The 25,345-nt window shown below is 41.6% G+C and overlaps 1 protein-coding gene and 1 long non-coding RNA gene across 5 annotated transcripts in view; both read right to left on the bottom strand.

Moving 5' to 3' along the window:
- The window catches only part of FAM193B (family with sequence similarity 193 member B), a 40,366-nt gene extending 15,677 nt beyond the window's left edge, over positions 1–24,689 (bottom strand). For 3 of the 4 annotated variants that reach the window (XM_031953755.1, XM_031953754.1, XM_031953756.1), the window contains exons 1-6: positions 24,444–24,689; positions 7,845–8,084; positions 6,393–6,627; positions 3,697–4,114; positions 2,738–2,933; positions 2,162–2,401 (exon numbers count right to left, since the gene is read on the bottom strand). In XM_031953755.1, the coding sequence (XP_031809615.1) occupies positions 2,162–2,401; positions 2,738–2,933; positions 3,697–4,114; positions 6,393–6,627; positions 7,845–8,084; positions 24,444–24,689 (1,575 nt within the window). Of the gene's footprint in view, positions 1–2,161; positions 2,402–2,737; positions 2,934–3,696; positions 4,115–6,392; positions 6,628–7,844; positions 8,085–10,370; positions 10,428–10,687; positions 11,111–24,443 lie in introns of those variants that run through there. The other variant, XM_031953757.1, reaches the window with a different exon arrangement.
- On the bottom strand, positions 14,742–23,590 carry LOC116421687. The gene is made up of 2 exons (XR_004232180.1): positions 23,334–23,590; positions 14,742–15,660 (listed from the first exon to the last, which is right to left on the bottom strand). It is a non-coding gene; the product is annotated as an uncharacterized LOC116421687 (long non-coding RNA).
- Positions 24,690–25,345: the final 656 nt, after the last annotated feature.

Below are 25,345 nucleotides of genomic sequence, written 5' to 3'. Positions count from 1 at the left end.
CACTTCATATCTCAGGTTGGCTCAAATGACAGGAAAAGATGAAAACTGGGACACTAATACATTGTTGGTGGAATTGTGAAATGATCTACCCATTCTGGAGAGCAATTTGGAACTACACTCAAAGGGTAATCAAACTTGCATACCTTTTTTTTTAATAGCTTTTTATTTACAAGATATATATGCATGGGTAATTTTTTAGCATTGACCCTTGCAAAACCTTCTGTTTTAATTTTTCCCCTTCTTCCCCCCCCCCCCCCCGATGGCAGATAGACCAATACATGTTAAATATGTTAAATACTATACACACACACACACATATACATATTCATACAATTATTTTGCTTGTGCATACCCTTTGATCCAGCAGTGTGTCTACTGGGCTTATATTCCAAAGAGATCTTAAAGAAGGGAAAGGACCCACATGTGCAAAAGTATTTGTGGCAGCCCTCTTTGTAGTGACTAGAAACTGGAAATTGAGTGGATGCCCATCAATTGGAGAATGGCTGAATAAGTTGTGGTATATGAATGTTTAGGAATATTATTGATCTAAAAGAAACAATCAGTAGGCTGATTTCAGAAAAGCCTGAAAAGACTTACATGAATTGATGCTAAGTGAAGTGAGTAGAACCAAGAGAATACTATACACAGCAACAAGATGTGATGGTCAACTGTGATGGGATTTGGTTCTTTTCAACAAGGAAGTGATTCAAAACAATTTCAATAGACTTGTGATGGAAAATGCCAATCCAGAGAGAGAACTATGGAGATTGAATATGGATCAAAGAATAGTATTTTCATCTTATTATTGATGCTGCTGTTAGGTTTTTTTCTCTCATGCTCCCCCCTGCCCCTTTGATCTCCTTTTTCTTGCATAGCAGGACAAATGTAGAAATATGTTCAGAAGAATTGTACATGTTTAACCCATATTTGATTGCTTGCTGTTTGGGGGAAGGAGGGAGAAAATTTTGGAATACAAGGTTTTTCAAGGGTGAATGTTAAAAATTATCTTCAGGGCAACTGGATAGTAAAGTAAATTATGCCCCAATCTGAAAGTCAAAAGGACCTGAACCCCCTCCCAGGCTTAAGAGAACATTCTAAAGCAGAAATGATGGGATATCATCTACTGGGCTGCAATTTCAGTGAGGTAGCTTTGGAGACCAGGCAATAAATTTCTTACTCTGTTGGAACTACTTGGGAAATGAAGAACTTCAATACACATTTCCTTTAACTTTCTCCTTATTTTCTGTTTTGAGATTCATAAAATACCCCAGGGATACCTGGGGCTAGAGAAAGACACAAACTTTTTTGCTGCCTGAGGAAAAGATCCTGATTAATTGGAATCATGACAGAATTCCAGCTTGCAGATTCAAATCTCCCAGGACTCAGAGCTATTTACTGCCTATGATATGGCATAAGGGCAATGAGACCATAATTATAACTGGTAACAGATTAGGTAATAAATCTATTAGGTAATAGATCCAGAATCCCATTAGGCCCTTATAGCAATACTCCATGCTTTCCATTGCAGAAAATGTTCATTGCAGAAGATGTTCTCTCATCTTCCTTTCTCTAATATTTTCTCATACCTTGAGAGATTGCTCAAACTCCTTTCCTTCTATGTCTAAACCTTCTCCCAAGACACTTTATTACTTCCCTTTCTTCCTCATTCTTGTACTACCTTTATCTATCTCGAAGTTTTTATGCACAATGTATTCAATTATTGTAATGAGTTACTCTTCAATCCCAACTCCATTTCCTGATGGCCAAGTCCTCAAGACACAACTCAGGTGTTACTTCATCCATAAAGCTTTCAGTGAATGCTAACTTCTCTTCAAATTTGTCCTAGTACTTATGGGGACCTAAACTTTTGCACTTATCTACCTCTCATGTATGTCATAATTATTTGTTGAATTATTTATTTAATTGATTGACTGAACTCTTCCCATCCTTATGGCTCAGCTTCTTAAGAGGGTCTCTGTCATATCTATCTTCCTGTTTCTAGTCCTTATTACATGGCCTTGTACAAGGAGATAAACAATAAAGGTTTTAGCACCAGAATAAAAACAAGTTGAGACCATCTCAGGCTGAAGCAATCCATAGAAAGTACTTGAATATTTTTCAAAAGTGAGGGCGTACCAGAAGCTAATCCTCTCAGACCTACCTTCTTCTTCAGTTTGTGACGAGCTCGCTTGGCTGCCTTGGCACTGTTGAGGGGTTTGGGTTCAGTACTATTGATGTAGTCCAGCAGTTCATCCACATCCCGATGGTCCACAGCTGGTTCACCTGGGCCACTCCCTGCCAGGCCCATCTTCTGGGGCAGCTCCTCTTTCCTCTTTGTCAGCCGTGAGCGCAGCTTTTCTCGTATCTCAGCGTAGTTGCGACTTGTCGGGGCAGCGGGGGGCTGGAAGAGGGGCGTCCTGATGTTAGACTCCGAGCTTGGGAAGCCCACACCTTTCCAGCCCCCAATGCAGGCTGTGTAGTGAGACATAAGAACATTCTTCTTTCCAGCACTAGAAGCATGGGCCAAGTGGCACCAATCCTGCCTCAGTTCAAAAATCCAGCTTCTACCCTCAGCAGAATCCACTGAATTAATTTAGCCCAGGATCTGAGTCCAGGTGGGACAATCCAGAGCTTCCCCAGAGTGGCACAGCTTAGGGTGAAGAGAGCCACGCAGAGGACCCAGCTAACTAAACGGCTCCCTCTCCCTGTCTCCTGTGGTTTCCAAAAATTCACTCACCGCATTGTGTCCAAAGAACTCGCAGTAGCAGCAGTCACAGAATTTCCCATCTTTCTGAGTGGTGGAGGATGAGGTGCAGGAGCTTCGTTCTGAGCTGCTGTCCTCATCCTCTCCAAGACCCTCATCTGCATCACATGACTGTGGTGGGTGGCAGCCAGTACCATTTGTAAACTTGTGACCCTTGCATCCTGGGTCTCTGTGGATAGTAGAAGAAAAGAAATGAGGATGTGTTAGCAGAAGCCAAGGCAAGGCAGAGGGAACACTTCTGGACATACCCAAGGATAACTCATTAGGTCATGTTTCACTGCCCAACACCCTTGATACTCTAAGTCTGATGGTCTTTACTACTACTGGGTTATCAAAACTCAGAAGAGCCCATCCCCCAGACCAAGTGTGTCACAGAGCTGGCACAAGTAACATATTTAGTAATTTCAGGATAGACAAAACTAACCACAAAGGTCCATACAGGACTCAGGTTAGGAAGGAGGGGAAAAGAAAGTTAGTTTTGGTACTCACTTCTCAAGTAAAAGCTATAGTAACAGCTACATATTACACTTATCATGTACCAAGCACCATGCTTTATAGTAATTTATAACAATTATCTTACAGAGATGTCAGGACCAAAGGTTGAGTTTTAGGTAATAGATCAGCAAGCTAAAAGTGGGATCCCCATAAACAATCTTCTGTATATCAAAAATTAGCAATTTGAACTTCAATCTCTTCCATGAAAGACAGAAAAGAATGGGACACTGCTAACAGCAACTAGGTTGGGGGAAGGAAAGTTCTGAGAATCTTGACTATATTTCAGAATTTATATTGATCATTTCTGATTTTCTAGTTCTTGTTTCAGGGAATACCACCCCTCAGTTTCCCTCCAAACATTCTTTGAACTGTTTTCACATTTCTTGACCTTCCCAGCCCCATGTACTACAGGTCCACCAATGCTTTTACCTACTAACCTGTTAGTGCTGGGAAGCTGATGTGAGGCAGCTTGAGGGACCAAAGACGCAGTGCAATGCCCGTTGCAGGGGTGATTACACCCTGAGAGTGGAGGAGGCATCTTCAGAAGCGGCATGTTGGCGGAGGATAAGTGAGGGCTCTTACATGGTGCTGGGCTATGTGGGGCAGTAACGGCAGCGGCAGCAGCAGCAGGTGACTCAGAAGGAGTCTTGGGCACTGGAGCATGATTGTTGGGGACGGGTGTGGGAAAAGGTGATGCCTGGGCAGTAGGAGTTAGGTGGGCATGGGGTGGAGATCCAAAGGGTCCTGGGTGAGCAGGGATCAGTGATGCTGGTGGTTGGGAATGGCCGGTGGGACTATTGGGGGGAGCGGTGAGGTCTGAGTGCCGGTGATGATCAGAGGAATGGAAGGCCTCACCTGTAGGCAGACAGGAGTGAAGAAGTATCAAGGCAGGTCAGGAGGAGAAGGGAAGTCAGTCACTTCCAAAGGGAGGAAAGAAAAGGAATGCACACATGATCATTTTCACTTTTGCAGAATAAAAAGTTTTCCTATGTAGGCACATGGAGGAGCAACAGCAAGTTTATGGAAGGAAGCCAAGTCTTGAAAATAGCCAAAGCCCTTACAACATTCTCCAAACTTGGGGGGGAGGGGGAACAGAGAGAGTAGGGGAGGAGGATCTGGAACTGGGCATGAGTCTTTGTAATGAATCTCTGCCCAAGAGCAATCCAAGTGGCTCTGTGATAAAAGGAGAAAGGACTTAGAATGCTCTACTCATATTGGTAGGTTCCAAAAATATCCTTGGTCAATTCCAGTTCCATTCTGAAGGGTGCTGTTATCTATGAATTTCATTATTTTTTTTTTAAGTCCTAAGAAGAAAAAACACTGGTGTGTGATCTTTTAAAGATTCCAAAGCGTCATCCAGGAAGTCTCATTGCAGAAGCTGGGAGTGTCATCTTCTTAGGACAATTAAACTTCAGATCAGAAAATGTCTTAAGGAAGGGTAGAGAACTAGTCCATCCACAAGGTTTTACAAATCTTGAACAGTAGATCAAAAAAGTTAGATTGCTACCAGTGAGTAAGAAATCAGAGATAAGATATTCAGTGGGATCCAGCAAGATGATGTTATAAGATTGACTGACTTACAAGCATTGTAGTCCTAATACAATTCCACAAGCAAGAAGAATACCAGGAAAGGGTGATGGATGCCTTAATATGAAATGAGGTTCAGTATCTGAGTTAGCTATAGGCAGTCTGGAATGTGTTTGACTCTTGGAAAGATGGATGAATGCACCAAAGAAGCTCTTCCTGGCCCAGGGGACCTCAGAAGTAGATACTAACACCATCCCCTTCTTGTTTGACTACAAATAGAGGAGCAAAGAGGTCATTCTTCCCTTATATTAGGAACCAATAAAACAACAGGGGTTAGACCATGTCTAGGGCTCCAAGAGAAGCTGGCATGACCCAAAGTAGAGAAAAAAAGGCTCCAAATCCATCATTTTCCAATTGTCAAGGCTCAAAAAAACAAAACCCACCCACAAACAATAGTGAGGAACAAGACTCAATTCTGAAACCAAAGGGATCAAAGTCTAACCCAGAGGTAGCAGCAAGAGGCAAGGAAACAAAAATATTTTCACTTCCACCATGGCAGTAATTTTGAGGCTTGGGCCCCTGCTCCTCTGATAAATCCTGGCAGCAGGTGGGGTAGATCTCCCACACAAGGTCTTCAACTGCTTGGGAAGTGTTTTTGTAGAACTCAAGAGGGAGAGGAAAACCTGGTAGGATCTCATTGGAAATCACCTGAGAGGACAACACCTGTTGCAGTAGCAGGTCCTAAAGCCAGCGGCCCCCAAAGTGGGAGGCTGACTGCTGCAATCTGGAGATGTGAGTGGGAGTGTGTAGGGGGGAGGGAGGAAGGGGACTGGCATATTTATTACCTAAAATAAAAGCAGAGGGAAAGGAAGATTTCTCCTCTGCAGTTTAAGTGGTCTTTTCAGACACTTCATAGGCTGACTTTCCCAGCTCAGCTTTGAGCTACCTCCAACTCTCTGGGAGGTAGAAAAACCCCAGAATGCTCAGTGGGCTTCTGCACAAAAATAAACATAAGCAAAACTTCCAAGGACTCATAGCAACACTGTTTTTGATGCACTCAGCTTCTCAGTTCAGATCCGAGGTATGCTTTTTCTAGGCCTTGAGGTATTGTCTTAGAGTCTAAAAAGAATTTTCCAATCCCCAAATCCCTTAACAATTAATGCCAGCCCCAAGATGCCCATCTGATCTATTGATATCCTTTGGGAAGGAAGAGAATGCTGTTATGTCCATTTTATAGGTGGGGAAAATGAAGTTAAGGAAGGAATATTCTCTGTCTAGATAATCAAGGCAATATATGGCAATATTAGTGTTAGAATTCCAGGGATTTCTCTCTTGGGTCCCTGGTGAATATATTTCCTGCATCAATTCCTTTTCCCATTTGAAAAAGTTAACTCTTTTATTACTTTTAATAATGCCATCAGTCTATGCAATATGCAGCAGTTAATAGTCATTTGATACAAGGTATTTTTGTGGGTGAGTCCCTTTCACTCTAGCTAGCCAGGACCTAGATGCTTCATGGCTTGTCTATCAATTATTCCTTCAGGAGAGGGCAAAGGACCTGGTTGTCCAATTGGAGGGAGAGGGCTCTGGTGAGCTTGAGACTCACCAGGTGAAGCAGGAGGGCCCCCCATCGAGGGGCCCTGCATGGTACCGCCAGCCTGCTGGGAGTTCCAGAGGCCTGAGAGTTTGTGTGCAGACAGGAACGAGCTGGGATCCCAGTCCCCTGAGTTCCCATGGCATGAGGAGGAGGAGGACGATGATGACGAGGAAGAAGAAGAGGAAGAGGAGTGGGAACCACCCCCACAAGACTGTGACTTGCAGGACGTGTGTGATAATGAGACCTGGAGGAAGGGGAAAAAAATGATCAACACAGAGCACCTTACTTCCTGAAAAAGCTCTCTGCTTTCAGTTTCTCAGGAAAGGAGGCCCTCTTGCAGGAACCCTCTGCTATGGCCCAAGCAACATCTACCATGATTCAAAGAAACAAGAAAATCAACATCCCACTGCTCTGCTGCAGGAATAAAACTGGGCCCAAGAGGTAGACAGAAAGCTGAGCCAGGATTCAAAGGAGAGCCAGGAATCTTGGTGAAAAGGAAACAAAGACTACTTAGAGAACAGCCCACCCTGGACAAGTAGCCCTTGAGGGAACAGTCAGGATTGATGGGCTTGCCAAAAGGACTTACAGGCAGATCAGGCAGGTACCCTAAAACTAAAAAAAAAACGGTAATGGTAGAAAATTTGGAGGGAAGGAAGGGAGAGGAAACCAGACTTAAGTATCAGTATGGCAGGAGCCACCTCACCAAGCTTTGTAACAAAAAAGCCTCCAATGGCACATGCTTGATTTTGTTTTAAGGATTTTTATGGGGTTGGTCCTTTGAGATTTCTTGATGTGGCTAATTTCAAGCCTTCAAATCTTGTCCTCAGCCCTCTATAGGGTACTTATATTGCCTTCCATGATGCTATAGAACTGAGCAGAAGAAACAGGGAGGAAGCATGATACAGTGGAGAAAGCATTAGACTTGAGAGTCAAAAGTCTCAGAAGACCTAGCACTGAGTCCCAACTTTGTCACTAACTACTTGTGTGACCTTGGACAAATAACTTCACCTCTATAAGACTCAATTTTTTCCTCTGTAAAATGAAGAGGTTGGTCTAGTTGGCCTCTAAGGTCCTTTTCAACCCTAATATTCTGTGAAGTAGCAGCTACTGGACCAGGGTTACTATCACCCAGTCCATGCAGCTGTGCCCTCCAGGTTGTTCTCACAGACTGTCCCAGGGGAGTAACAGACCACTTAGTTGTCTCTCCTCTTTCCAAAACCTGATTCCAGAGTTTTGCTGCTACCTCAAAACAGTGATTCCAGCCTCTCAGTGTACGGGTCAGTGGAGTCAACCAACAGAATCACCTGACGGGATATATAAGGAGACATATATCCCCTCAGAACAGAAATTATAAGAACTTTTCTGAGGCATCTCCAACAATTTCCCTCACATGTCTTGGGACTGGGATAAATTCTGATTTACAGGCACTTTCCCTGTACTTGTAGGACATCATGTACCTACCGCCAGGGACTGTTCTTGAAGAGCCTTCCTTTCTTCATCCTCCACACTCTTTCGGCAGCTCTGGCAGATCCACAGAGGCATCTCTCCCAGCAGGTTCTGGACGATTGTTGGCACAAAGTCAGGTGGGAGCCTCTCCCCAGAGGAGACCAGCCCATTGTGGGAAGGGCCTTCCCAGTCCTTGCGCTCCCGATGACACAACAAGCAGCAAGTCTGCACGGACTCATTAGAAGTTGGGAGAACCTGCATGACAGACACAAATAAAGTTTCTCAGGGGGTGAGACTATGGGGAGGGAAGACATCTACTGGGGACCAAACAGTCAGGACAGGATTGCTGAGAAGTTGGGAAATTTCAGCATAAAGAAAAATGACCAAGTCTAACTAAAGCTCATTATTTAACCAGTTGATTCTGCAGTCTACATACATAATAATTAGCATGTGATTAAAAAAAAAAAATAACAATAAAATAGAATTCAATTCTTTGGGGAAAAATATAGGATTAGAACCAACATAACCATACCTGGATCATCCTAGCATAGCCCACCTTGCATTCACTGTAGAGATCTAGCCACATGGATCTAATCAATTCAAACTGGTAGGAGTAAGAGGGAAAAGGAGGCATGATGGAAATCTAATATTTTAACTATAAACCCAACTCGAGACAAAAATTTTCCATGTTCTGTTCAGCACCGCACTGAGGACCCCTTCCTAAAATTGTCTTGCCCTAGAGTACCAGATACCTATAAGGAATCCAATCATTGTATCAGCTTCTCCAGAAGAAACCTAGTATGGGAAGTGCAATATTCCCAGTGTAATGTCAACTCCTCAAATTGGGTCCAGTTACAGAAAGTTTGAATTAAGTTATTTTTTGGTTTTGTTTTAATTTGCAATGTACAGTTATATTGGCACACTTCCTACAATTTATTCCCTGGGTAGCTTATTAAGAGAGGGGAAAAAGACACCTCTAAGTAGTTCCAAAAGAGTAACAAAATCTCATGTTGTATTGGATATTCCAAAAAAGAGACATTTAGGAAGGAATTCAAGTGATATAAAAGTGATGCTTAACACTACCATGATGCTACTCATAGAATCTCTAAGAAGAGTTCCTTTTGGGAAGATAAACAGCAATTCAGTAAGTACTGCAAAATAACATGTCTAGAACTCAGCAATGGAGAATGGTTTGTCTAAAGGAAATTTGAGATGGCATTCATAAGAGCTGAGCCCAATGAGAACTAGAAATTTTTCAAAGAAGCACAGAATTTAGTGCTGGAAGGGTCATTAGAAATCATCCAGCCTAACATACTCAATTGAAAATGAGTAAAACAAGGGCCCAAACAAGTGAAATCACTTGTCCAAGGTCATACGAGCAACAGAGCTGAGACCTGAATCCAGGACAAGGGATTTCAAATATAGTGAATATTCCTTTTATTCTACCTAAGACACCACCATTTGGACCTCATAGCTATAAGATAGCAGGCACAAGCATGGAGCTGACTTTGGCCCAGCCACCTCCTACACGATAATCATTAATCATCTGAGCTCATCACTAGTTCATTGGAAATCCAGTTTACTTTGAGACAGCATTAGGAAGCTTTCTTTTAAAAATAATTATACATATAACTTCAAAAAGAAAACTGATTAAGCCAAGTTTTACAAGTATTCACCTTTAAAAAATTAATTTCTACACATGGTATTATTCCACAACTTATTAGCTACTCCTCTGTATCTCCTTATCACCTCTGCATTTAAAAATCTATTTTTTTCTTTAATATAAGCAGATTACATTTATATAGTTGCTCTAGGGTTTCCAAAGTACTTTTCTCATGACAACTATGTAAAGTCAATAGTTTTAAGTATTATTATCTCTATTTTAATAATTAAAAAAACCCCACAACCTGACTTAAAGTAATTTGCCCAGCTATTAAGCAGAAAAACTAGGCCTCAAACCCAGGTCTATTGACTCCAAGTCTAGGAGAGTATCCTTTTTATTAGGGGCCATATTATCTCTATAAAGTAAAGGTGTATAGTTTCTTCTGGTTCTACTTCTCTTTGCATTAATTTATACCATTTCATTCCGATTTTTCTTTGTAATTTTAATATTCATTTTAAATGGAACTGTAATTTTCTATCATATTAATCTACTATATTTTATTTAGCCATTCACTGTTGGACACTTAGGCTGCTTCCAGTTCTCAGCAATTACAATAATATTGTTTTCTACATGTTTGATTGATTTTTTTTCCCTTTATAACACTCAGAGAGTACATCTCCAATAATAAAATTACTAGATCAAAGAATTTGATTATTTTGGTGATCGTGTTGCCAGATGTGGTCCAAAAAGAATTCTAACAATATACAATTCCAATTATATGTATGGGTTACCATTTCTTCTCAACCCTGCCAAGTGTTGAGATGCGCCATGTTTAGTTATCACACTGGAAGTGACTGTTTCTGATATTTCTCAATAACTAGGTGCCCAAGAGGAAGAGCCCAAGACAATGCCTACATCACATTCCCTAAAACGCTCACCTTGGTTTCAGGACACACAGAATGTCATCCCATGGGAATTTGACTTGAAGGTCCCAGCTATTTAGGAGAGAATAGCAGAAACACAAAGGCTAGGAAGCTGTGCTATCTCAATAAGGAGAGGATTTCTCCCTCTACCATCCCTCTCTTTAACCCAGGCCCTGTTTCAGGGGCCTTCTGATTTGCTATATACTTCCCACCAACCCAGCCTCCCCATTCCCCATCTTCCCTCCACTGAGCACTGAGCTCCAAAGCCCACAACACAGGGGCCTCTGCTACCCCCAACAGAGAGCCTTCATTCTGCCAGGATTTTGTCTCACCAGATGTGTGCCATGGGAAGCTCTCACACAATAAACCCGGGTCCCGAAGGTTCCTTAATTTCCTGAATGACATTAAGCACAGAAGGCAGGTGGCAGTTCTAGCAGTCACTCAATATGACAGCCATGGAGATCATAGTACCAGACCAGAGAAAGGTCTCCTGTTGTCTGCTGAAGGCAGAGAACCCCTGGACAATAGGTAGCACCATGGAGGAACTACATGAAAACATATAGTGCTCCTGAGCCGCAAGGGGTAGGAAAGGTCAGAGGCCAGAGAGGAAGCTGAAGCACACAGAGAGAAAGGCATTTTCATTCCTACTGCAGTAGAGGCACTCTCAAGAAGCTAAACAGGATTTTGTCCGCTTGCATTTTTGATTTCCTTCTAAGGTTATTTTTACCTTATGTCCAAGTCCGATTTTTCTTGTGCAGCAAAATAAGTGTATGGGTAAGTATACATATATTGTATTTAATATATACTTTAACATATTTAACATGTATGGGTCTGTGTGCCAAGTAGGGGAGGGGGTGGGGGGAAGGAGGAAAAAGTTGAAAAACAGAGTTTTGCAAGGGTCAATGCTGAAAAATTACCCATGCATATATCTTGTAAATAAAAAGCTATAATAAAACAAATAAATTTTTAAAAAAGAAATTAATTTCTTATAAGTAAAATTTAATGAGAATCATATTAAAGGTTCAGAAAGAAGAGAAAGAACAATAACAAAAAAAAAAGTTAAACAGGAGATTTTTCAGGAAATGGGCTTTTTGTTCAGATATATTCCCAAAATATTCTAGATGGAGGATTATAAAACTGAATGGCAAGGTTCTTAGAGATTATCTAGGTTCAACTCCTTCATTTTACAGATGAGAAGAAAAATGAAGAATAATGGAGAGAAGATAGGCAGTTCCATCCAAAATTATAGAGGTCAAATCCAGGAAAGCAGATATGAAGAATTATCAGCCCACTCTTTAAACTGATGAGCACTGCCATGTGGCTATCATTATGTTTAACATAAATCTCTCCTTTTTGTGTCTATATAGAAATGTGTCAAAATGTGTGTATGATGCATGCATATAAACATTACAATCTCTATTTTAAGTGACAAATATATAAATACTATACACTTCAGAATATTACCTAAGAGCAACAAGGATCATTCTTGTTGAACTATGGAACAAGTAAGATTTGGAATGTTCCTAAGGGAATGGATGAGGAAATGAAGGTCTATATAACGAAATGTTTCTAAATCACTGGTTTGATTCTTTTCACAATGGTCTGGCTTTAGAACTGAAACCTCATTTTGAAAGGGCAGGTTAGGTCTAGCAAGCAAGGAGCCAAAGGCACATGCCTCTGATCAGATGCCAACCAAGCAGTTGAGAATGGGGGTGGGGTGGGCAGGGATCTGGTCTTCCTCAAGATATTCTGTGACAGCTGTGCCTGTCACGTTGAAATGTACCATCTTGTTTCCTCTAATCTGTGACTACAGTAGCATGAGAAGGTTGGATTCTCTTCCTCAGACACAAGGGCTTCTCCTGCCTAGGAGGGGTTAGTTATACTCCCCGCAAGTAGGAATAGAGAGTATCATTCCCATTCCTACCCCCCTCCAGTTATCTAGTTAGTAGGTAAGGATGCCATACCACATTAAAGGAACATTAATACCTTATCCAAGAAGAAAGTATACCAAATTCCTCAAAAGAGAACATATCCTAAAATCAGTCATCTACCCAAGTGTCTCTATCTCTGAGGGGAAGATGTGGAATTGCAATCCCAGCCTAGGCAATTAGCATTGCTCCTCTACAGAACCACTTGAGATTTTCTATGGCTGCCAAACTACCTTTTAGGCCCTTCTCCCTCAGAGTGCCCTATTTGGAATTTCCTTCCTAGAAATAAAAGATCTGATATTATGCATTTTTAACTTTGGGTTATTCTGAACCTAAACAATCAATTCTGATCACCATGCAACATTGCTTAGTCAGTCCTTCCACTAGTCACTGAAAGGAGCCTTGGAGAACATTTAGCCAATCCCTATCTGAGCAAGGACCTCAATTACAGCTTCCCTTATAAAAAGTCACAGACGCTCTACTTCTAACAAGGGGGAGTTCACTATCTATGGAGAAAGCCCATTCTGCTTTTGGACAGTTCTAAATATTAGAACTTCTTTTTTATATCGAGCTGAAACTTGCTTTTCTGTGATTTCCACCTGCTGCTCCTAATTCTGCTTTTGAAAGTCAAATAAAACAAGTCTAATCCCTGTCCTAAGTAAAAGCCCTTCACTTGAAGACAGTTATTATATCCTTTCCCCTGTCTGCCAAGTATTCCCTTCTCCAGACCAAACATTCTCAGTTCTTTCAACTAATCACAGTATGATATGGCTTTAAGTTTCCTCACAATAATCCTGAATGACATCTTCTAGAAATGTTCCAGCTTATTAATGTTCTTCCTAAAATGTGGTACTGAAAATTGAAAACCCAATTCCACATGTGATGGGACCAGGCCAGAATATGGCAGGAATATGGTCTCACTTATTCTGAATATAAAATCTCAGGACTCAGATTTTTAGTTGTCAAGTAACCCTGTTTATTCATATTGAGCTTACAGTCCACCTTACAGTCCATTATAACCTCCAGGCCCTTTTTAATGGTAATATAAAATGGTATCTACTGTACAGGTTTAACATATATTGGATCACTCTGCTGTTGAGGGGAGGGAGTGGAAGAAAAGGAGGGAGAAAAATATGGAACACATGATTTTGCAAGGGTGAATATTGAAAACTATCTTTGCATATATTTTGAAAATAAAAATCTATTATTTAAAAACAAACAAAACCCAAAATGGTTTCTATCTACATGCCCGGCACTGTACTTGGTACAACTGATTTTTTGCTTCCAAATGTACGATTTCATAGGTATCCCTATTTATTTTCATCTTATTATATCAGCCCCATTATTCTAACCTAAGTTATTTTTGGATTTTAATTCAATGCATAACATAGGTTACATAATGCATTAGCTTTTTCTAACTTCTTGTCACCCACAAATTGGATATTGTCTAGGAAGGTCTTTGGCCACCTCATCAATCCAAATGAGCTGAATAGGACAAAGAACAAATTCCTATAGTATTCCATTAAAGACTTCTCTTTAGGTGGTTTTGTATCATCATTCTTTAGGTAAATGAGATTAAAGTTATTTCAACTTTCAAGTGGTTCCATATTAGCCTAATTATATTACCAGTAAGAACATCTCCCCTCACCTCCCACCAAAGATACTTTAAAACTTCGATAATATATAATAAACATGTAGGGAACTTTGGACATCACCTATTTTAATGTCCTCATTTTATAGATGAGAAAAATGAGTTTCTAGGAGGCCAAATGGACTGTACAAGATCACATAGATAGTAAAAACTGGGATTCAAAGTCATATTCTTTTTTTTTCCTGAGGCAATTGAGGTTAAGTTACTTGCCCAGGGTCACACAGCCAGGAAGTTTAAGTGTCTGAGATCAGATTGAATTCGGGGCCTCCTGACTTCAGGGCTGGTGCTCTGTCCACTGTGCCACCTACCTGCCCCCTTAAAGTCACATTCTTTTGAAACCAAAAATTGGAAAAGGTAGTGGACTTGACTGTCAAATGCCTTGCTAAAATATAAGTATATAATACTTACGGCTTTCTTTGATCTAATATTTTATTATCAAAAAAGAAACTAAGGTTAGTTTTATTGGTATTTTTTGTTTTCACATACCCTATATTTTTCTATAAAATGGTGGACAAAACATTCTGGTTTCTAGAAGTGCCTAATTTTTCCAAAAATTTCATCAAACATTATAGATGAGGAAACACATTTGTCTCCAATTTCTGACTATGGGTGTGGAACAATATGTATACTGGCAAACTCAGCTGATGTTAGTTCTGCTCAACTTCACATTTATCCTTTTTCTTTTTTATTATTTGTTATGAGATCTGAATTGCTGGTACATATTCAGAAATTAAGGCAAAATTTACATCAATACAATTTTTTAAATTATGTTGGATAAATGGACATAATTTATATAATACACACATATGGGCAAAAAAAAAAAAAAAAAAAAAAAAAAAAATCAATAATAAACTCACCAGCCTCCTTGAAAACCAGAACTTTTGCTTGCCTCAAATCCTGTGATAACTCCCAGATCAATCACATATTCGAGTCCTTTCAAGTATCCTGGAATATAGTTCATCTGCTCCTGATAGCAATAAAGACATCTAGGTGCTCTCTTACCAAATTCCCTCTTGAGTTTCAAATTCCTATCAACTATTTTCCCCCTATAATACCTAATCTAAAGTTCACTGTCCTTGGAAGAAAAACAAAAGCAAAATAAAGAGTCTGAACAGTTCTACCTTTTCTCTACAACCTATTATCGTGATTTTACCTATCCTGAGTAGTATTCCCCAGTCCCTGTCTGATCTTTTTGCCCTCAGCAACCCACCCCCTTCTTTATTCTTAGCATTCATTGAAAGGTTCATTTTTTTTCTGGGTTTTCACATTCTTAAAATTCTTTTTTTTTAGGAGGGGGGAAGGAGAGGTGGCAATTGGGGTTAAGTGACTTGCCCAGGATCACATAGCTAATTTAGTATCAAGTATTTGAGTTCACATTTGAACTCAGATCCTCCTGACTTTAGGGCCAGTGCTCTAGCCACTGTACCACCTAGCTGCCCCACATTCTTAAAGGACTTCCATATGCATTCTCAGTTACCTGCTCTTGCTTCCACCTTCTGTACATGTCTTTTTAAAAAACCTAAACTCGTCAATGAATTCCTTGTACAATCACATCAATATACTTAAGACAATTGCACTTTTCTTCATTTGGTTTTTACTTTCAGAATTTCTTCCAATGTTGACAGCTGCTTTGGTATGCATCTTAGGATCTTCTCTATTTTCCCACTTTTAGTTGCTCTCAAGGAAAATCATATTTTCTCCAGGTTATTGTGCCCACAGTTCCTCACTTTTTTTAAAAACAAAAAACAAAAAACAACATTAAATATTTTTTCAATCAATAAAAATCTGCCTTTTCATCTTCCCATTTTCCCATCTCCCAATTCCTGACTTTTTTCAATTATTCAAGGTCCAATGAACAGTTTAGCTCCCAATACCACCTACAGGTCTAGGTTCTGGTGAACGTTAGATGCTTCAAAGATTTCTCCCAAGTTCTCACCCAAGATTCAGCCTAATGACTTATTCTGTTCCATCTTGGCTGCATTTTCAACTTTTTGTAGGGTCCTTACTTCAAATACTTTAAAGATCCATGATTTCAAAAGTATGGGTGCTCTATGCCCTGATGCAAATCACAAACTTTCTCTGCCTGAACAGACAGACTTTATGAGTATCTGGGGCTAGGAAAAAAATTACCTTGTGACCAGCCTACAATGAGTCTGTCTCAATTTTACTAAGATCGACAACAGATGATTTCTAACAAGGACCATATTCAAAGCCTTTCCAAACTAAGCTGACCTACAAAGGCTTGCACTTTACTGGCATAATCTTTAAGAACCCAAGACCACTTCCAAGATCATCTGATGATGTAGAAAAGACTTTAACAGAGAAGTAAGTGTCCATACAATGCTTTAAACATTATGATCTTGGCCTGTGCTCCATCCATTTAACAAGTATTCCTACAAATAAGTTCTCACATTCTCACCAATCAGTGCTCCTCTCACCCATTCTTCTTTCCATAAACTGGAATATGACAGGGGTTAGTGTACCTAATTTCCATTCAATATATATGTGGTTATCTATCAAAAAGTCATTCAGAAAAATTGTCAGAGACATTAAGGCAAATGTCCTGGCATATCAAAACAGAAGAGACCACTGACAGATAACAAGCTTATTCTTTTTTCTTTCTTTCTTTTTTTTTTTGGCTGAGGCAATTGGGTTTAAGTGACTTGCCCAGGATCACACAGCTAGGAAGTGTTAAACATCTGACACCAGATTTGAACTCAGGTCCTCCTGACTTCAGGGATGGTGTTCTATCCACTGTACCACCTAGCTGTCCCAAGCCCATTTTTTTTCACTCAATATTGGTTCTAATCATAGCCTCAATAAGGGAAAAGAAACATGTTACTGCCAGTTCCCCTCCTTTTCAATGAATTCTGAATCCCACCTCTAATTTTAAAAAGTTTTAAAACCCATCTCCCAGTGACTGTGGGGAAACTTTCATTTCAAGCACTACTATGTCACTAGTCCAGGCCAAGGATCAATTTTCTTTCAATTACAAACTTCTCCTTTGAAAACCCAATGGCATACACAAAAAATATTTCAATTTTCAATGCTATCATGTCTTAGAGATGGAAGTTTAGATGGGCAAGATGGTAGGGACATAAGATTATATGACTGGACCACTTTCTCTTCTTGTTTCCAGGATGGTTCCCTAGAGACCTACTCACTCACAAACTCAATGGGGAACTCAGATATAACATGTTTTCACTGGTTCACCGATGAAGAGTATGAATTTCTCAGAGGTACAAAACAAGCAGCAAACATCCATTGTCTGTGACAGAAAATGATGGTACAGTCTACCCTACAATTCTTCCCCTTACCTGGATGCTAACCTCTGAACCAGTCAGTCCAGAAATTTTCTGAACATCTATCTAGATATGGGCAAGCATGAAGAATCAACTGATTTTGGAGATGGGATTTACTTTCAGGTCTACTCAAGAAGTCCCAAGGTCATCTTCAACCCCCTAATAAAACCCTCTCTATATCAGGAACCTCAGAGAAAAATGAACCTAATCTATTAAACATTTTATAGACCTCTAGATGCAACCCAGTTTTGTACACCAATTATTCAACAACAATTTATTAAGCACTTACATGCCAAGTACTGCACTAAGCACTGGAGATACAAAGACAAAGCAAAAACTGTCCCTGCCCTCAAGAAGATCAAGAGCTCATCTCCAGGCATAGCCTATCTGTACTAGATTCCAAAATGAATAAGAAGACACAAAAAGGTCAGCTTGAAGGCGCTGCAATATTGAAGACCATTAACTTTTAGCTATGTTTATATTCTTCAGTTTTCCAATATAGCCCATCAATTCTCTGACACATGAGAAACAACTCCTAACTGAGACATTTTGATACCATCTGAAAATGTTACAGAACGGCAGGAAGTTGGTGACAATGTATCTATTTTGTTCTCTGGTTCATTCACAAAGTTTGGTTTGTGGTAAAATAAGATCTAAAAAAGGAAAGCTCCATGTTACACTTACAATTATTTTTCTTTTAAATTTGTTCTTGTAACAGTATCTTGCAAAAGTCTAAGTAAAAACCATAATCTCCCAAAACCTCCTTACAGTTTTAGTTTTTGTCTGTGAGAACAGAAATTGGAACTAGGCTAATCAATCCTCACCTCTGCTCTTTGAATAATTGTCAATCATTTGATTTCCTTATCTTTTAGGTAGTACTGGAAATCTTACTCATCTGGTAATGGGAATAGACCATATTTAAAATACATCAGTAATCCAAGGAGGGGGAAAAACTCAAAGCAAATTTTAAAATTCCTTCTTATGTAATGAATCAAAAATCTAAATCTCAACCCTCCTGGACAAGCTCCCTGATCTATAACAACCTTCCTGATTCCTAGGAAGTTGCTAAGAGCTATCCTGAGGTTTATTTAGTTCTTACTACCAGCATGTAAGATTGTAGTGCTTTAGCTTCAAGGTCTCTTTATTTAGACTGGAGATTCTACATTTGCTTGTTGAGGGCAAATCCAAGATGCACAGTATCTACCCAATGGTTCTTCAATAGGGTCAAAATTCTTCTTGAAAAGGTTCTCAGGCACTCCCAAATTTCCCCAAAATATTATCACCAGCAATAGACAATAGCTTCAAGGTTTTCTTTCAAAAGCAACTGGAATGACTCAACCAGCAGTTTGAAGCACTCCTTTCTAAGGATTCTACATTCACCATTTTCTTGCCAGCATACTGCAGATTAAGCTACATGAAGAGATGGATATGGCAATAGTAAATGATCTCCTGGCACCGAGGACCTCCATCCTCAACTCAGCCACAATATATATTTTTTTCTTGCCCAACCCAGATTTGGGAATTCTTCAATGTCTGGCTAAGTACAAGTAACTGTATCAATAAATAAATACCCCCTTAGAAAATAATGGAAGAATAAAACATCAAACCATTTCTCTGGTCCTAGTCTCTAGGCAAAAAAAGCAGAGTACTGATTTATCTAGTGATAATGATCAATGGAAATGATTTGAGTCATTCTTTGAAGAAGGGAGTAAACAAACAATAGGTCTTACTTAGCTAATGTGTTTTGGATCTAGAAAATAGACCAAAAGTTTAGAAGTCATAGAATTGTCCACCTTTTATAGAAAGTGTAATAAAAGAAATCTATTCTGACGAGATAATGATCCCCAAATTTAAGGCAAGACTCAGACGAGGACCAGTGACTGTCCATAAGAAGATCCTAAAAAGTGATGACAACTAGCCTTTACCTAGTGCTTTAAACTTTGAAAAGTGTTTTGCAAATATTCTCATTTGATCTTCATAAGCAAGATTACCACCCTCATTTTGCAGATGAAGAAACTGAGGCCAATGGAAGTTAAGTGATCAATCACACAGCTAGTAAGTATTAAAAGTTGGATTTGAACTTGGGTCTTCTTGACTCCAGATCCAGGAATCTTATCTACTGCACTGCCTAGCTACCTTTATACTCTGAAAAGTCCAGAGAGAGCTGGATATATTTGGACTGCCCATACAGAGGATAAGCAGACTTTCTGGTGTCCATCTTCCCCTCTTCTGCCCCCATTTTCCATCTCCATCTTCCATTCTGCAAGAAGCAGAATCCATCTACAATAGTCTTAATGGCTGCTAAGAACCCACCAGGCAGGTTTCCTCTGCTGTTCATAGCAGTTAACATTGTTTGGTTCCAGACTCTTTTTTTCCAATTTCTTATGATAGTGAAATCAAACACTCATGAAAAAGAAAAATGATGTGCACTTCTGCAGGTAGACCAGGCAAAAATATTCAATACCAATATGAAACTGCAGGGTATCATGGTGCTCTAGCAGCTGGGATGTATTGAGCCTCAAAGTAATTAAGAGTATTGAGACATTTATATTTTTCCAATGAAAACTGTAAATAACCATTACTGATCTTGATCCTAAAAAATAAAATAAACTTCAACACCCTTAAGCCTTTCCTATAACTGCCTACACAAGCCAAACCAACATTTCTACCGAAGCTGCCAAATCAGCTCTAGGGGACAAGACAATTCAGTACAAGTCAACATGTGGAGAATCTGCAACAAGTACATTGCCATTCATTAGTTGACAACTTAAGCTTTTGAAAAAGAACAGTACCCAGCAAATCTATTTCCAATGATCAATATTACATAGCTTTCTAGCAAGAAAGACAGATCTGCCCAATCTTGTTTAAAGAAGGTTCCCCATCTCCACAGCTAACATCCTATTCTCAGGATTCAGTAAATCTGTAACTAAGAAACTTTAGGGGGTTGCCATCATTTGAACTAAAGAGGGCACTGCTATCACACTTTTACAATACAATGCTCAGTCGAGCAGAGGAGCATTTCAGCCCTAGAAGAAATGAGTTAACGTCACTTGGAGCTTCCAGTGCAGGAATTATTTGTGGCCAAAGGTATTTATGCAAAAGATATGCATCTTAGCTCCATAACTTTGCTCAGCTCTGCCTCACTTAAATCCAATTTACTCACAAGTCAAGACATCACCCTCTTGATGTCATTGGTCTTCTTTGAGGACAAATAAGTCATACACTCACTCCCATGTCTCCATTTTCTATTTCCACCAGAGCAAAGAATATTTTGGCTATAAAAGGTGCAGACTTGTCACATCTCAAGAGCTTATCAAGACTAGTACGCCCTGGAAGAAAAAAATTACAGAGAGAATTTGAATGCTAAGGACTTTAAGTAGGAAAGATTTAAGAATTAACTGATAAGTAACAGCCAACTACACTACAAGAATTGGGGGAGGGGGAAAGAGAAATTGTTAAGAGTTCATAAGATGATAGAATACCTGCAACTCATGCTAACAGGGTCATAGGATTTCAAGCAGAAAAGAACCTCAAGGATCATATGGTTCCAATTCCCTTTATTTGACAAATATGACAACTGGGGCCAAAGATCACACAAGGAAGTAAGTTCCAGGATTTAAACCCACTTATTCTGACTCCAAATTCAAACAGCAATCTAGGGGAATACATGCTAAACTAGTCAGAAAAACCCTCGGTTCAAATCCTAACTTTAATATACTTCCTAGCAAGTCATTTCACTGTTCTGAGTTTCTGTGTCTTTAAAATGAGGGTGATACTTGAACTGATTAGCTCTCAGGGAAAATACTTTTAAAATAAGAGCTAGCTATGTTATTATTTCCATTTCACCCCATTAGAAACAAGAGACACATATACTGTACTATCCCTTTATTCCCTAAGACAGGTGAATTCCTTGATTTTTCTATAACCATCTCTATATCCAGAAGAAATCCTTCACTAAGGTGGGAGTGAGGGGCATTTAGTCCCTAATATGCTTCTATTTATTTACAGGCAACAGCTCCCAAATAGAAGCTTGATTTCAGGAGGCTAATCTTTTGAAAAAAAATTTTAACGTGCTTTCTAGTAGAAGCAAATGATACAGCTTCTTCTGAGGCTCTTTGCTTTGGGGGGAAGTGTTCAGGTAAGAACAAACTGTTAGAAACTTAATAAAAAGCAAGTTAATGGAATTTGTATCTCTAACCTAAAGATTAAATCCTAAATAGAAACTGAACAGAAATAAGCCTCCACATATAAAAATCTCAGGGTTCCTCTAGAATATGATTACACATTGAATATGGAAATGAACACAAAATAAGCTAGTGGAAAGAACATAAGATTTCAAATCAGAAGAGCTAAGTTTGAATTCTGGCCATTTGCTAAGGGCCACCAAAGGCAGGATCACCTCTCTGAATCTGTTTTCTAATCTACAAAATAAGGCAATTATGGGCTAGATGATTTCTAAGTCTCCTTTGGTCATCCATTAAGAAGGAAGTTAGAAGTGGGTGAAAACCCTCAGATCTAAGGGGGACACTCCACAGAAAGGAATTTAGAGCAATAAAACAATTTTTAAAACATTACTGTGATGATTTTAAAACTATCAAGATACTGACTACTCTGTGAATGGGAATGGCATAAGAAGAGAGTCTAGGTAATTGTCTCATCTAGAAGAATAAGAAAAACCTAGTCTCTTGAGTCATTTCAAACTAGACTGGGCAAAACCCTGGAGGATATACTCAAGGGGATCAGAGGCCTAAGGAGAAAGGGGAATGGAGAAAGACTAGGATGATCTAATAATAATAATAATAATAGTCTTTTTCTCATTTCTCATTCCTGATTCATGGCCCTGTAATCCTCGTCTTGACAAGTCTCACAAGAGTGCATTCCTAGGGTGCAAACTTGAGGGAACCAAAGGAAGCCCATGCCAACTTTTCAGGTAAGCTGAAAGTAATTGCTAGCATAGTAATTTGAAAATAACTTGGTAATGGGGGTCTTAGGAGTGAGGTGATCTTAGCAGAGACCCCCACCAAACCCTTTGCTTCCACTCCTGGAGAGGACTCAGTATAAATAGCTAGTTACAAAGACTACTTGTCCCTTAAAAAAAAATTGCCATAGTTTAATGTATTTAGTACTATTACAAAGCTTCTGGTTAATATACTCAGGCAAAGGCCTCCTTTTATTCCCTGTGCACAGCACTGAAAAAGTGAAAAAAAGCAGGTGAATGATAGTACTTCTCTGTCTGTGTGCTTTAATCAGAGAACAGCCTCCCCAAACTAGGCTTCTGTGCCTCAGCAGAAACCATGAAGAAAAAAGAGAAGTTTTAGCATCATACCAATTGTTCACATGGCAATATTCTGTCTGAAGGCAGGGCAATTAAGCCTCAGGTAGGGTCTCAAACCAATTTACACGGGATGAATCTCTCATCCTGAGCATCGGTGATATCGGTGTCCTAATTTTTTAGAAGTGGAAAGATAGATGGGATATCATGGGATGGAGAGAAGTTATGCAATCTGAGTAAGACTGAAATCAATCACTAGGAGAACTGGGAATCCAGAACTGATCATTCATAGTTAAGGCCGCTACTAAGGCCTGTTTGTGAGAAATGGGAACTTATTTCCCAAGAGGACTACAAGGCAACTACCTCCTAATAATTTTTGAAAAAAGCCAGACTAGGCCAGATATTCTAACACTTTAAAATCTTGAAATACATAATGAATTTCTATAAAAAATACTTTCCTGTCACCATGAATCTATTTTGGGGGACTTGCAGAAAATCAAAGAAAAAATTGTTTTAACTGCTTATGATCTTAAAATTAAAAGAGACCAGAAAGATAAATGGGTTTCAGAGAAGAGCTCATAGCCATCTTTGACTTCTCATTAGCCCCCCAAAATAATCCCAATCTTTCCATGCATAGTTCTTTTAGCTATAGTAATAAAGGTGACATACTCTGCCTGCTCCCAGGCCCACCAACCTCAAAGGAAAAAAGAGCCATCAAATACTCCTCTGCTGACAGATGTTTGGTTCTTGCAGTACAAAACGTATTTCCACCCCACCTCATCCAGTGCACACAGCCCTCCAAGTCTCCTTCGGATTGCAGCCTACCTCTCTTCCACAAGGTTAATTCCAGAATTCTTTGTTAAAACAAGCCGAGGGGAAGTCTCCTGTCCCTGTGATTCTCAAGCCTCTCCTGGAGAATCTGTAGCACAGGCAGCGCAGCCTCCCAAATACCTGAAAAGGCACTGACAAGGTACCCAGCGCTTTGCCCCTGAATTTCATCTCCTTTGCCTGAAAGCATCTGTTGAGGGGCAGGCCCAACACTGGATCAACAGGCACAACTGTAACTCCCATTCCTTCCCTCCCTCACCCTCCATCCTCAACTCCAGATTCCAGGCATTGGGGTCAATTGGTAGCAAGTCAGAATCCTCTTCCACCTCTTCTTGGGGGGCAACTTCTCCTACCTTCCCCTGACCAAGATTTGCTAATTCACCTCAACCCTAGGGTGAGCCCTAGACCCTGGCCTGACCAGTGGTTCAGCCCTAGACCCTGGCAGCAGAGAAGCGATTCTCATTTCCCCCCTCTCCCCAGGATCAGCTGCCAAGGAAGGGGACGAGCAAAGAGCCAGTTGGCCTTCTGAGCCTGGGCGTGGGGCTGAGAACTCGGGCAGAGAGGAGGTACTTCTTCCCGCTCCCTCCTTCCCTTCTCCCCCTACCCCCATCCAAGGATCAGATGGCAGTGAGGGTGTGCGAAAAGCCAGCTGGCTAGCAAAGCTCCCCCAGCCCGGGGAGGTCGCCCTGCCCCGGACCTCCCCGGGCATGTTCCAGGGAGGGGCGGGCGGCCAGACTCGTTATCCTTCCCCCCTGCACCTGAGGACTCGCGCTCCCTCCCGCACTCTCTCTCGGGGCAGCGGCGGCCGGGGAGGGAGGTGTGTGAAGGGAGCTGCGAGGCAGAGGGAAGGTCACCCTCCGGCTCGGTGGGGCAGCTGCCAGGGAAGGGGGGAATGGGAGGACCGCGGCTCGATTGGCCCCAGCAGCCCTGCCCGGGAGGGGAGGCGAGCCCGCCGCGGGGCCACCTGCAGGGGGGCGCTGCCCTGCCCAGCCCGTCCTGCTCGGTCCGTGCTGCAGGCAGGGATGCGGGGCCGCAGGGGATGCGGGGCCGCAGGGGAGGGACCCGCCCGCTCGTCAGCCCGCCCGCGGCGGCCGCTCCAGAGCATACCTCCGGGGCCGGGCCCTGCTCCTCCTGCTCCTGCTCCAGCCCCGGCTCGGGCCCGGGGCGCACGGGCTCCTCGCAGCCGCCCGGCGTCACTGCAGTCTCTCCGTCCGCGAGCCCCGCGCCCGCGGCTGGGCAGGGCGGCTCGGGCTGTGGCGGGGGCGGGGGTGGCCCGATGGTCCTGCGGGCCCCGCCGCCGCCGCCGCCGCCGCCACCGCCGCCGCCGCCGGGCTTGTTCCGCCGCCGTGTCATGCTGCCCGCCCTGGGTCGCCGCTCCCGCCGCCGCCGCAGCTCCCGCCGCCACAGCCGCTCCCGGAGACAGGACAACAGCCAATATGGCGGCGCCCGCGGCTCCCCCCCCCTCCGCTCGCTGCCAGCAGGTGAAAGGTCACGGAGGCCCAGCGCCTCCGCCAGCCCTGAAGCCGCAATGGCCGCCATGATGGGTGAGGGCAAGGATGTCGGAGAGCTGGGGGCGGGGCAGGGGGCGGGGCATTACTCTGGTCCTCTGGATCCGAACTCGGGGAAGCCCTTGAGCCGCTCTCTACTGTCTCAGCGGGGGAAACTTGCCTATCTGGTCCTGCTGGGCTTGCATGAAGAGGGGCACGGGATGAGGCGCGGAAAGGTGGCTAAAGTGATAAAGGAGAACTGGAGGTTGGAGGAGGGAGGGGTTGGAAGAGGTGGCTAAGGTTTTATATTGACAAGAAAACAGAATTTGGGAGAAGAGCAAGAGTGGGGAGCTGTGGCTAGATGTGGGTTTGAGGGGAGAAGGAAGACGGATATGCACATGGGGAAAAGTAAGCGTGAGAGGCTTTGAAAGACGAGAACGAGGTTTAGGGGATGGAGGGGTTAAGGGAGGGGCAAGCCGAGGAATGAATTGTGGGGCAGGTGAATGTTTTAGTCCGGAAAGG

The sequence above is a fragment of the Sarcophilus harrisii genome, chromosome 2, assembly GCF_902635505.1.
Source record: "Sarcophilus harrisii chromosome 2, mSarHar1.11, whole genome shotgun sequence".
In the NCBI taxonomy this organism is placed as follows: Eukaryota; Metazoa; Chordata; class Mammalia; order Dasyuromorphia; family Dasyuridae; genus Sarcophilus; species Sarcophilus harrisii.
This window is presented reverse-complemented; position numbering and strand designations above follow the sequence as displayed.